The 14063-nt window shown below is 43.0% G+C and overlaps 1 protein-coding gene across 3 annotated transcripts in view; it reads right to left on the reverse strand.

Annotated features, from left to right (window-relative positions):
- ush1c (Usher syndrome 1C) overlaps window positions 1-14063 on the reverse strand; it is a 226814-nt gene that overhangs the window by 10892 nt on the left and 201859 nt on the right. For all 3 annotated transcript variants that reach the window (XM_080190278.1, XM_080190280.1, XM_080190279.1), the window contains one exon: window positions 5746-5855. In XM_080190278.1, the coding sequence (XP_080046404.1) occupies window positions 5746-5855 (110 nt within the window). The remainder of the gene's footprint in view (window positions 1-5745; window positions 5856-14063) is intronic.

Here is a 14063-nt window from a genome sequence, read left to right on the forward strand (position 1 = left end):
GGGAATATTCTCATGGAGTTCAGGTGATGGATATGTATCTCCTATATGTCATCCATTGCTATGTATGAGGAATGACAGAGGTTGCATTTCCAAGGAGAGGTGATTGTATCATGGAGTCTCTAAGCAGTAAGAAGCAGGGTAAGGTGGTGTGTGGCTTTGCTAGGGTAGTGGAGTTTATGATTATGCAGGGTGCCATTGTTTGCATGCTCCTGGATTTGCAGTCCTTATTTCCACTAGGAGTGGTACAGGAACCACAAGACCTATTATTGCTAGACAATTAATTCAGAAACTCAGCTAATGTTCTGGGGACTGGGTTCAAATCCTGCCACGGCAGGTGGTAGAATTTGAATTCAATAAAAAAAATCTGGAATTAAAAACCTACTGATGACAACAAAACCATTGTTCACTGTCAGAAAAACCTATCTGGTACTTTAGGCCACCCAGTGTGGCCTACATGTGATTCCAGAATCACAGCAATGTGGTTCACTCTCAACTGCCCTCAGGAAATTAGGGATGGGCAATAAATGCTGGCCAGCCACCAACATCTAAGTTCTACTAATGAATTAAAAAAAAAACTGCTGTCTGCATCATTCAGATTACTTCCTGCTTTCATTGTTTCCACCTCATTTATTTTGTCTTTCCACCTCCCTCCACCCCATACCTAACATCATGGCTCATCTACAGTCTGTATATTTTCACCTTTGAGTAGATCTCACACATATTCCTGAGTTGACAGACTGAATATCCATCCTTTGTTTTTATAAACGCTTAATAGTATTTACAGAAAGATGAGGGGGAACATGAAATGAGTTGGTCATAGAACATAGAACATAGAACATAGAACATAGAACATAGAACATTACAGCGCAGAACAGGCCCTTCGGCCCACGATGTTGCGCCGACCAGTTACAAAAACAATGACCCACTAGCCTATACCAATCCCTTTTCGTCCATAAACCTATCCAGAGATCTCTTAAACGCCCCCAAACTAGACGCATTTACAACTGCAGCAGGCAGGGCATTCCAATCCCTCACCACCCGCTGGGTAAAGAACCTACCCCTGACATCCGTCCTGTAGCTACCCCCCCTTAATTTAAAGCCATGCCCCCTCGTGCTAGCTTTCTCCATCCGAGGAAAAAGGCTATCACTATCCACCCTATCTAAACCTCTAATCATCTTATATGTTTCAATAAGATCCCCTCTTAGCCGCCTTCTTCCCAACGAAAACAACCCTAGATCCCTCAGTCTCTCCTCATAGGACCTCCCCACCATACCAGGCAACATCCTAGTAAACCTCCTCTGCACCCTCTCCAACGCCTCCACATCCTTCTTGTAATGCGGGGACCAGAACTGCACACAGTACTCCAAGTGCGGCCGCACTAGAGTAGTGTACAGTTGCAACATTACACTGCGACTCCTAAATTCAATCCCCCTACCAATAAACGCCAAGACACCGTACGCCTTCTTGACAACCTTATCTACTTGATTCCCAACTTTCAGGGATCTATGTACACACACACCTAGATCCCTCTGTTCATCCACACTATTCAAAGTCCTCTCGTTAGCCCTATACTCGACACATCTGTTGCTCCTACCAAAGTGAATTACCTCACACTTCTCCGCATTAAATTCCATCCGCCACCTCTCGGCCCAGCTCTGCAACCTATCTAAGTCTCCCTGCAGACTATGACACCCTTCCTCACAATCTACCACACCTCCAACTTTGGTGTCATCAGCAAATTTACTAATCCACCCAACTATACCCTCATCCAGATCGTTAATAAAAATTACAAACAACAGTGGCCCCAAAACAGATCCCTGAGGCACACCACTCGTAACTGCACTCCATGATGAATATTTACCATCCACCACCACCCTCTGTCTCCTATCTGATAGCCAATTCCTGATCCAACTTCCTAGATTACCCACAATCCCATACATCTGCATTTTCTGCAGAAGCCTACCATGGTGAACCTTATCGAACGCCTTACTAAAATCCATGTATACCACGTCAACTGCCTTACCCCCATCCACCTCTTTGGTCACCTTCTCAAAAAACTCAATAAGGTTAGTAAGGCACGACCTACCCGCTACAAAACCATGCTGACTATTTCTAATCAATTCATTACACTCCAAATAACTATAAATCCTATCCCTAATAATTTTTTCTAAAACCTTGCCCACAACAGAAGTAAGACTCACCGGTCTATAATTCCCGGCAAAGTCTCTGTTCCCCTTCTTAAACAATGGGACAACATTCGCTATCCTCCAATCCTCCGGGACTACACCAGAGACCAATGACGACCTGAAGATCTGAGCCAGAGGCTCTGCAATCACCTCTCTAGCCTCCCAGAGAATCCTAGGGTAGATCCCATCCGGACCAGGGGACTTATCTATTTTCAGCCCCTCAAGAATTTCCAGCACATCCTCTTTATCAACCGTAATACTGTCTATTTTACACCCCTGCAACCCAATGTCCTCCTCAGCTATATTCATGTCCCCCTGCGTGAACACCGAAGAGAAATATTGGTTCAATACTTCTCCAATCTCCTCCGGTTCCACACACAACTTCCCCCTGCTGTCTGTAACTGGCCCTAATCTTGCCCTGACCAACCTTCTGTTCTTGACATACTTATAGAACGCCTTAGGATTCTCCTTAATCCTATCAGCCAAAGTCTTCTCATGTCCTCTTTTAGCCCTTCTCAACTCACTCTTCAACTCCCTCCTAGCCAATCTAAAGCTTTCTAGTGCACTATCTGAGCCCTCCAATCTCATCCGAACATAAGCCTCCTTTTTCTTTTTAACCATCGACTCAACTCTTTTAGTGCACCACGGTTCCCTAGATCTACCAAATCCACCATGCCTGACAGGGACATACCTATCAAGGACTCGCAGTAGCTGCTCCTTGAAAAAACTCCACATTTCAGACGTTCCCAGTCCCTGTAATCCCCTAATCCAATCCATGCTTCCTAATTCACTCCTGATAGCCTCATAATCGCCCTTACCCCAGCTAAAATTGCTGACCCGAGGTTCATGCCTATCTCTTCCCATCACTAAGGTGAACGTAACCGAATTGTGGTCACTATCACCAAAATGCACACCAACTTCCAAGTCTAGCACCTGGTCTGGCTCATTTCCCAGCACCAAATCCAATATAGCCTCACCTCTAGTTGGCCTGTCTACATACTGAGACAAAAAACCTTCCTGCACGCTTTGTACAAACACTGACCCCTCTAGCGAGCTAGAACTATAGCAACTCCAATCAATATTCGTAAAGTTAAAGTCCCCCATAACAATTACCCTATTACTTTCACTCCTAACCAGGATTGTCTCCGCAATCCTTTCCTCAACCTCTCTAGAACTTTTAGGAGGTCTATAAAAGACTCCCAACAGGGTGACCTCTCCTCTCCTATTTCTAATCTCCGCCCATACTACCTCAACTGACAAGTCCTCATCAAACTTTCTCTCCGACACTGTGATACAGTCCTTGACTAGCAATGCTACCCCACCCCCCCTTCTACCTTCTTCTCTACTCCGACTAAAGCATTTGTACCCCGGAACCTGCAACATCCATTCCTGACCCTGCTCTATCCATGTCTCAGAAATGGCCACAACATCAAAGTCCCAGGTACTGATCCACGCTGCAAGTTCATCCACTTTATTGCGAATACTCCTCGCATTAAAGTACACGCATTTCAAACCCTGCTCCGCCCCACCCCCACTATGCCGTGCCCTGCATTCCCCAACTATGCCCCCCTCACTTTCACCCCCTTTCCTCACTATCCCTCCCCCCGTCCGAATCAGTTTAAACCTTCCTGCATCGCTTTTGCAAATTTACCCCCCAGGATATTGATTCCCCTCTGGTTCAGGTGTAGACCATCCCTCTTATAGAGGTCCCACCTTCCCCAGAATGAGCCCCAATTGCTCAAGTACCTGAACCCCTCCCTCCTGCACCATCCCCTCAGCCACGAGTTCAAACTTTCCCTCTCCCTATTCCTCTCTAAACTATCCCGTGGCACAGGCAAGAGTCCAGATATAACTACTCTTTCTGACTTCGCCTTGAGTTTCCACCCCAACTCCATAAATCTTTGCTTAATATCCCCTTCCCTTAATCTCCCTATGTCATGTGTCCCCACATGAACTATAACTTGGGGTTGATCTCCCTCTCCCCTAAGAGTCCTGAATACTCTGTCCGATACATCCTGGACCCCAGCCCCTGGTAGGCAACACACCAGCCCAGAGTCCCTACCCTTACCTCCAACTCTCCTATCCGTCCCCATAACTGTGGAGTCCCCAATCACGAGGCCCAATCTCTTACCCCTAACCACCTGAGGCTTGCCAATAGGCTCACCCCCAGAGACCTGCTCCCTTTGGCTATCCCCAGTTGATTTCTCCTCAACTGTAGCCTCCAGGACCGAGAACCTATTTTGGAGGGGAACAGCCCCATATATACATATATATATATATATATATATACATATATCTACAATTGTGTTTGTTGACATTGTTGATAGGGAAATATACTGGTCTGAGAGCTTTTTTTGTTATATTTTCCCTGTGACTGCAAAAACAAAATTGATTTCAGTTTTGCTTTATTTGTATATTAAGTGAAACGCAGTGTGGTGGAAAAAATAGTCACAGATGGTGATAGAACAAAAACTGTTTCTCTGACTAATGTGTTTTATTGAATCTCTGTTTTCAAAACCTCCAGGTAACTGATTACTTAAATTTCCAGGTGATAAGGTGTATATAACGGCATCATCAAGAGAACAAAATCACCTGTATTTAAATAGTATTTTCAGCATTGGAAAAGTCATATACAGTAAATATTTTTAAAAATGCATGCTCAAGCTAAAGGAAATAATAGGAAGGATGACTGAATGTTTGACCAAAGAAGTGATTTTAAAGTAATATCTTAAAGAAGGAGAGAGGAAAATGGAAAGGCAGAGAGCTAAAGATATGCTTTCTCCCATTTTGAGGCACACAGGTCAGAACTCACCCCTCCTTGTCTGCCCCTCAGTGCCTCTGAGATATATAGCAATGCTAACTTAGTGCTGCTTCCTCTTTTCCCTGATTGCAGGGTTCAACTGATCCTGTTGGCTGCCTGAAAGTTTAACAGGGGTCTAAAGGCACGTGAGGCTAGCACCTGTTCCAGCTAGCCTCCAACTCCAAAAGACAGTCTGTCTCTCTAAAAAGGGAGCTGCACCAACTGAAATGGGGTTGCTGCTTAGAAACAAAGGAAATTGAACATCAGAGCAAAGAAAGAGCACCAGCTCCATGGATGCAGTACTGGAGTATTACATTAATTAGGATGTTGAAGTTGTAAACAGTCTGGTTCAGCCAGGAACAGTGGCTACAGAAGAGATTTGAATCAATGCTTGAATATGGAGCTTGTCGCAGGCAGCTAAGACAATGGCAATGGTGAGTTGCAGCTCACCCATAACCGGATATTAGAGACGCAGTATCACAGCATAGGCAGTTGAGGGATTGAAAGATGTGGTGGTCAGGTAAACCTGAGTGTCATTACTGAAAATTAACTATATCCATCCACAATGTGAGTAATTAAAGGTTTCGGGGGTGGGGTGGGTGTGAGGTTGGGGGGGGGGGGGGGGGGAGGATGAAAATAATGAATTTTGTGTCTCTAGGCAGTTGAATGAGATCCAATTTGCTCTTTTGTTAAAAACGTTACGGGTAGCTTTTTGGTCATGCAGTAAATAACACAATATGAAGGATACAAATACTTACACCACCACTATTCCAAGCCTTTGCCACTGTTGTTTGGGCTTCATGTAGGGTGGCATCAGTGAGAATCTTTCCATTGACAGCCATTATTTGGTCTCCTTTCACAATTCCACCTAAAGAAGAAACAATTAGGCCATTTAGCCCCTTTAGCCTTTTGAACCATTCAATGAGAACTTACATTGCTGAAGTCCTTTGGTTAACAAAACTCTACCAATCTCAGTTTTTAATTTAACAATGGATCCAGCATCAAAAGCCATTTGTGGATGAGAATTCCAAACTTCTATTATCTTTTGCTAGTGCAATTATTTGTTAGCTTGACTCCTGGAAAGTCTTGTTCTAATGTTTTAGGCTGATTCCCCCCGGTTGAGGAGCCTGTTGTTTATTTCTACTTGCCCAATATATTGCCTTTGAGATCTCGGAAATATTAATCAAGTCATTCCAATGGGTCCAACACTGGCACTGCTGGCCTGACACTGTAACTGTGGCTCTGTCCCCTTGTTCAGGTTGGTACCCTGAATCAGGTGAGCAAGGGTGTGACTTCCATTTTGGGTGGGTGGCAAACTTGCTCACTGAAATGAGGCCTGAGCCTCAAAATGATTCTGATCACTTCATAGCCAAGAAGCACCTTTCATTGGCTGGCTGCTCAGAAGTCAAAATCTACTCTCATATTTCATGTATCACATTCACAGTTAAGGTTTATCACCCTTCAATCTTGACAGTATCTTCAATGGGCCTGGCATTTAAATAGGCATTGATTATGCACCCAGAATAGTCAATAGAAACTTCCATTTTTAAATAATGGAAATTTCTCATGCATCCACAGGGTTTTTCTGACACCTTTGAGAATTGGGGCAGCATTATTTCAGACCTTGCTTTAAGCTTTAATTGAATAATGACTTCACTGAATATTAGATGGGCAAGTGAATAAATAGCACTAATGTAATGCAATAAATGTTATGCTACAATAACTCCTCACAGGAAAATAATGAATCATTTACTGTCTCTAAATTACTACTTTATAGTTAATAAAATCTCCTGTTTCCAAAATCAAGAGCATCTTGGCTTCATTAAAATCAATACCATCTAGATTCCATTAATCTGCTTTTGGTGGAGAATTGAGCCACAAGTTCATTTTCTAAGACATTCAGTCTGTTTATTGTAACTGTACCCTAACTTGAAAAAAAACACTGCTGATAAGAATACACAATGATAACAGGTAGTAAGTGACCTCAGTATCCTTGGGGTGTTCATGTTCTAGTTGAAACATGTTAGTTGCCCTCCAAGTACAAATGTTACGAGGACCCCAATTCAATATTGGTCATCAATTGGGTAGAGATTTGTGCTGCAAATTCTCCTCCTAGATGTGTTGTTCCATGTCTTCAGCAGGATAACTCGCAGACTTTAAAGGAATTGCTGAAGGTAGCCACAAGAAGAGTTTTTTTTAAAAATAGCTTACTAAAATAAGCCTGCCTGGCTCTGCTTGTTCACGCTTTTTTGCCACTCCAGGTCCAGGGTACTATTTTTCCTTTGGAACCAGTTAAACTCCTAGATACAAGGCACTTTGGGAAACCCGGTTAGCATCCTGATTAGTCTGAATGGATTCTTCCAGGTCAGACCCTGAGGTCCTTATTTGCAATGATGTTACTCAGCTTGTGCCAGCAACTTGTGCTCATATGAATGTTTCCCACATCACCTCAGAATAAAATAAATGGCAACATCTACCAAGTGATATTTATTGAAACGAAAACAACACAAGGTCAATTATGGTGTGAAACCAAGAGATAACTTTGAACCCAACGTCCTCTATTGTGTGGTAAACAGCCAACAATAACTTTACCATAAATGAAAACCTTCATTTTCAGGACTATTATTAGTCTTGTTTCACAGTAAAGTATCCTCACTGACTAAAATCAGACACAGAGATCAACATCCGTCACTCCCATGGTGACCACAATCCACACAAATATTGCCATTCAAGCAGCTTCTCTACTGCTTAACGTAGCCTTGCCTCTTCCCTGCTGGCATGTTGCCACGCCTCAGTGAATGACCTCAACCTTTCTTCTGCACAACGCAAACATTGGTACAGCTATTGTGTAATATTTTGTAACCTTATACATATCCATAAACACAAAATTTGTAGATTCCAATAAAATTGTAGCAACTGTATTAACAAGTTGTTAATTCTATTAAATGTTACTTTGAGGGAAACTGAAATTTAACAATTTATTTTAACTAGCTTTAGTTAAAACTGAATTGGAACAATGGTCAATTTTTTATGGAACTACATTTCAACTTTTAAAACATGATCTTTAAGATTTTGTAGTTTAAAATTACACAAATTAAAGAAGGCTATTTATAATGGTTTAGCCCTTCACATTCTAACATAAATTCTGTGAATGGAGACTTCTCGAATAGAAGCATTCTGTGCTATAAGCACACAGTCCTTTGGGAGACATATGGAGTGCATCGGAATTTGCTTCACTTTACACCTCCTCAACTTATCAGCATATAGTGACCACTGTGCTATTTGACATAGGGCTAGTGAGAGTGTCATCACGTACATAAACAGGAGTGCTTGGAAAATATATTATTTCAAGGACTGCAGGCTCCTTGAAAACAATCTGTGCATTGTATCTATTCACAAAGCAATTAATTATGTATAAATATAATAGCTACTATTACTGTTCACTAAATATGCAAACTGATACACTATATATTGCTTTGCCACTTTATACAGGCCTGGTTCCACTACTCGTAACACTATCTCTCCCAGCTGTTCAGCCATTATCAAAATAAATTAGAAGCTGATAATAACGTGACATATACTGAAGACTGAAAGACTGTCTCTAAGTCGAGTCCATCTTGTCACCCCCGTCTCCCTTTCAGTGCAATATTTCACATAGAATTCCCTGTCCTTCATCATTGATTACTTAGTGGACTACAGCTCCGCAGTCTAGTCATTTGTCTGTAGCTCATCCTTGTGGGATCATGCTGAGGAGATCTAGAGGAGGAAGTCACAAGGAGGATTTTTTTTTTACAGTTTACAAAAATAAGGAAGACCACAGCCTGTCCGACTCTGCCTGCTTAGATTTGTTCCCCATCCCAGGGGGCTCCTTACGTTATTCTTGCGTGATCTTTGACGGTCAGCAAAAGCATGAGCCTGTTGTGATGTACATAGGTATTTGGTTTTTGATGGGAATCTTTGGATATTGATCAAGAGCAGAAACCGCTCCACTTCCTAACCCAGAGTATTACAATCAATTGCAATGTGCTCTGCCATCACTGCAACAGAGACTTTCCATCAATGACAAAAACAGAATAAATCCTCTAGACAGCAATTATAATACTCTGTATTGAGGCTTATAGTTCACCCGAAAGTTGTTGTGCAGATGTCTTTCTCAAGGCAACTTGTCGTGAAAACATGAATGTGAATATTCCAACAAAAATGTCCCTGCAACTGGTCTAAATATGTAGAAAACTATGGAATAATTGTATTATCCAGTACTAAATTGTGAGAATTACTCAGACAAGCCATTCAGTGGAGTGCTTGATTCAAACTTTCGATTGCTTTGCTTCTTTGTTGTTTCTTAAACTGAAAATGACTGCCTCCAATTTATCAAATAAGGTTTTGGTCACCTCTTCTCTGTCACCCTACTTTTGCACACATTTCCTTGTTGGCATCTTCTCAATTTAGTCCACACAGAAGTGGCAGGACCATCAGTGGGCCAGGGACCTGGGAAAATCCCCAGTGGCCTTTGTCAGGTCTATTTAACTGGACCATGGCATTATCTCACACATACAGGTTCCTCAAACGATCAGGGTGGGATTACAAGTTGGATCTGTCATTGAAGGATTTCTGTTTAAAGAGACCCTGGCAGGGGTCACAATGGCAACAACACATCTGGGACTGAAAACGATGAGAGCCAGATATAGGAAAGCTGGCTTCCAAATTTGTCTCTGATTGTAATGGTGGAATCACGGTCCAGGAAAGCATTCTGAGATAAGAACAGTCAGTCTGATAAAGAAGGCCTGGCTGGATTTGCTGACGTTGTGTGCAGCCAAAATGTTGTGCCTGGAAACTTGGGTCCCCTGCAGTAAAAGCTTAAATGATCTCATTAGTCCTGACATAGTGAATGTCATGCCACCTTGAGGTAGCAATTGTCACTCTCTCTTAGCTGCCTAACATTCTCCTGCATAACACTGCTGTGACCAAGAAACCTTGCAGTTACTCACATTTCTTTCTCTCCAGACACCTCCTCAAATCTCCACCTCAGATCTCATCACTCATATTCATCCTCTTGCCCTCTTATACCTACGTCTTATGGTTAGCTTCCTCAAATATTCTCAATCTATCCTTAACATTCATTCCCCTTCTCACCCATAACTCTGCCTTTTCTCATTACAGAAGATAACCCAAAACTCCAGGGAAAACATGAATTGGAATGGATTGACACCCATTGTCACCCTAACAACAATGGAGATTATCAGGGTGGCTCAAATACTGAGCAATGGCAATGGAGAGATGGAAGTGGCTCAGGGGCCTGGTGACAGCATTCAAATACACATTGCCACTTACTTGGTCCTTAACCATAAGTCATGTTAAATTCATGTCCCCTATAATGGAGCTATTGTGATCTGCACTTTGCTGAATTAATGCCCTTTCTCAACGTCAGCACTAATGCATGTTGTTGATATCCCACAATTCATTCATGGGTAACAGAGAAGCCATGGTGTGGAGATGTCGGCATTGGACTAGGTAAACACAGTAAGAAGTCTCAGAACACCAGGTTAAAGTCCAACAGGTTTATTTGGCAGCAAACGCCACTAGCTTTCACAGCGCTGCTCCTTCACTTACCTGATGAAGGAGCAGCGCTCTGAAAGCTAGTAGCTTTTACTACCAAATAAACCTGTTGGACTTTAACCTGGTGTTCTGAGACTTCTTACTGTAATAGAGAAGCTGCAGTGTGATCTGGCTGAGAAGACCCAGAAGAGGGTAAGCATTCTAGGTTATTACATGGTAAGGTGCACATCAGATTTCAGTAGCAGCAGGTGCTGCTGAGGGGGACAGTATTGAAGAATGCCCATTGGAGGGTGCAGTACACTTCAAGCACTGTTCATCTGGACACAAATGCTAAGCATCAAGGATATCCATCAGGAGGGAAATTATATGCAGCAGTGGTTTTGTCAGCATTTCTTGAAGCCTTGGAGATAGACTGGAGGAGTCCATCCCAAACATGACTGCCACATGTTTCAGGCAGATGTCCACTATCATGGAAACAATGGCTACATGAAACATCAATTGCAGTAGAGCATTAAGTACATGGCATCTCAGACCAATGACCCACTCACTGATTGCCATTTTTACACTGGACGGAGGAAAGCTTTGTATGAGTGTTCAATCTTCTGCTGACATGCAGTATCAAGCTCAAGCTTTCTGTCTGCACAGATGTGAAGGTGAGCCACAAGTGAAAGGTTGGACAAAGGGCTAAGGGGAAGTGGGGACCCTCCTCAAGGCACATCTGTTTCTCATTCCTTGTCCAGCAACACCCTTTTTGCCCCATTTTCAGTCAGAACCCCTCGTGTTGTTCCCAACCCCAATGATAATGTCTGGTGGACAGTCGGCAATCTTTGGCTGGGTCCTCATAGATTTTAAAACCCAGAGGACATCTCCTGCAGGCATCTCATTTGTCGATGCAAAGGAATGAACAATTATCCTTTAGCTCTGCTAAAGTCACAACACTATCACTACACAGAAGTGAAGAAAGCGGAAGAGAAATATTTCTGACTTCTCATTTGCACAAGGGAATGGCTTGGTTGTCTGCAACTGTGTAAATATCATCTAAAAGCAAAAGAGGAAAGTTTAAAAAAATATATATTTTGCCCTCTTCATTGCTACATTCCAATTTCCTCATGGACAAAAACCTTAATCAGAATGGCACACCTTGAATGGAATGTGTGCTTGTGAGGAGAAATTAATAACTGTGGAAATGCTCTGTGCTGGGATGTGATAGGCCCAGAGAATTTAGTCTTACTAATGGCTTTAGGCTTGTACATTGATCTGAACTGTACTTGCATGAACCTATTGTGGGCTTCCTGGCAGCCAGATATGTAACTACAGTGACCCTGGCCACATTTTGCTCCTCTGCCTCCTCCTCAGAAGATATCAAATGGTCTGCAGCTTTCTCTTCCTGCAACAATAAGAAGTCTCACACACTAGGTTAAAGTCCAACAGGTTTATCTGGTATCATGAGCTTGAAAGCTCATGATGCCAAATAAACTTGTTGGACTTTAAGCTGGTGTTGTGAGACTTACTGTACCCACCCCAGTCCAACACTGGCATCTCCACATCATGACTATCTTCCTACAAGGCCATATAATGCAGGACATAGCAGACAATCACTATTCTGGATGACCTTGCCTACTGATGGATGCACGCGCCCACAAACCTGTTAAGGCATCTAAATCTGATTTTCAACAAGCCAGTGTGGAGAATCATAGAATCCTAACAGTGTTGAAGGAGGCCATACAGCCCATTGAGACTGCATCAACAATTGCACCCAGGTCCTATCCCCATAACCCCATGTATTTATCCTGCTAATCCCTGTGACACTAAGAGCAATTTACCATGGCAAATCTGCCTAACCTGCATATCTTTTGGCAGCTGCTGTTGCAGCTCCCACTAGTGTTGGTGATGAGTAGTTATTAAATAGGCTGCATAAACTGCTCCCAAGTTGCAGCAAAGGCTGAAAATAGAAAGTTTTATAAGGTGCAAATGACTACCAAACATTGTTATTTGTCCCATAGATCAGGGAAATCTCAATCTCCGGGCGAGTGTTTAGAGCACATGCTTTTCCTATAAGCATGGCTGAAGCTGGACTGATAGCCGTGAGCCTCTTGAGTCAAATAACTCTTTCCAGTTCCTTATCAGTGTGTGGCTGAATTGAGGTTTGGAGTGATGCTGAGTGTGCCAATATCAATCAGTGACACGCAGTTGGAAGATTAAATCTCTGTGCCCTGAATAATGTAAGCTTTGGAAATTAAATAAAATTTACTTCAACTTGTGTGCATTCTGGAGCCAGGGGGCTACGAGCAGACCCAATGAAACCTTCACATAGATCCTCAGTTGAGAACCTTTGATCTAGCCTACAAAGCTGCTGTTGGATCCTTTCTTTAAGAACATAAGAAATAGGAGCAGGAGTAGGCCATCTAGCCCTTCGAGCCTGCCCCGCCATTCAGTAAGGTCATGGCTGATCTGAAGTGGATCAGCTCCACTTTCCCGCTTTCTCCCCGTAACCCTTAATTCCCGTGTTTATCAGAAACCTATCTACCCGTGACCTAAATATATTTAGTGAGGTAGCCTTCACCATTTCAACGGGCAGAGAATTCCAGAGATTCACCACCCTTTGAGTGAAGAAGTTCCTCCTCAACTCTGATCTAAACTGCACCCCCTCTTATCTTGAGGCTGTGTCCTCTCGTCCTGCTATCCTTTCTAAGCGGGAAGAATCTCTCTACCTCTACCCTATCCATCCCCTTCATTATCTTAAACGTCTCTATAAGATCCCCCCTCAGCCTTCTAAACTCCAACGAGTACAGACCCAATCTATTTAGTCTCTCTTCATAGGCCAACCCCCTCATCTCCGGTATCAGCCTAGTGAACCTCCTTTGCACTCCCTCCAAGGCCAATATATCCTTGCGCAAGTGCGGCGACCAAAACTGCACACAGTACTCCTGCTGCGGCCTCAACAGTGCCTTGTACAGTTGCAGCAAGACCTCCCTGCTTTTATATTCTATCCCCCTCACTATAAAAGCCAACATTCCATTCGTCTTCTTGATCACCTGCTGCACCTGCAGACTGGGTTTTTGCGACTCATGCACAAGGACCCCCAGGTCCCTCTGCACCGTAGCATGCTGCAGCTTTTCGCCTTTTAAATAATAATCCCTCCAACTATTATTTCTGCCAAAGTGGATAACCTCACACTTGCTAACATTATACTCCATCTGCCAGGTCCTCGCCCACTCGCTCAGCCTATCCAGATCTCTCTGCAGACTTTCCACACCCTCCACGCAATTTGCTTTTCTACTCATCTTCGTGTCATCAGCAAATTTCGTCACCCTACACTCAGCCCCCTCCTCCAGATCATCGATATAAATATCTTTGCAGATATGTACCCTACTGGCTTCTAGATGGCTGGAAAATATAGCTTCATAATTGATGATTTTGACCAATCAAGTTGAAGCACTGATCTATCCTTAAAACTGAGGAATTTTAACAAACTGGAAATTCAGTGTTTCCAGATTTTGACTACGTGGATCTGTGTGTT

Source organism: Carcharhinus amblyrhynchos, chromosome 6 (genome assembly GCF_965287045.1).
Source record: "Carcharhinus amblyrhynchos chromosome 6, sCarAmb.v2.hapA, whole genome shotgun sequence".
Classification (NCBI taxonomy): domain Eukaryota; kingdom Metazoa; phylum Chordata; class Chondrichthyes; order Carcharhiniformes; family Carcharhinidae; genus Carcharhinus; species Carcharhinus amblyrhynchos.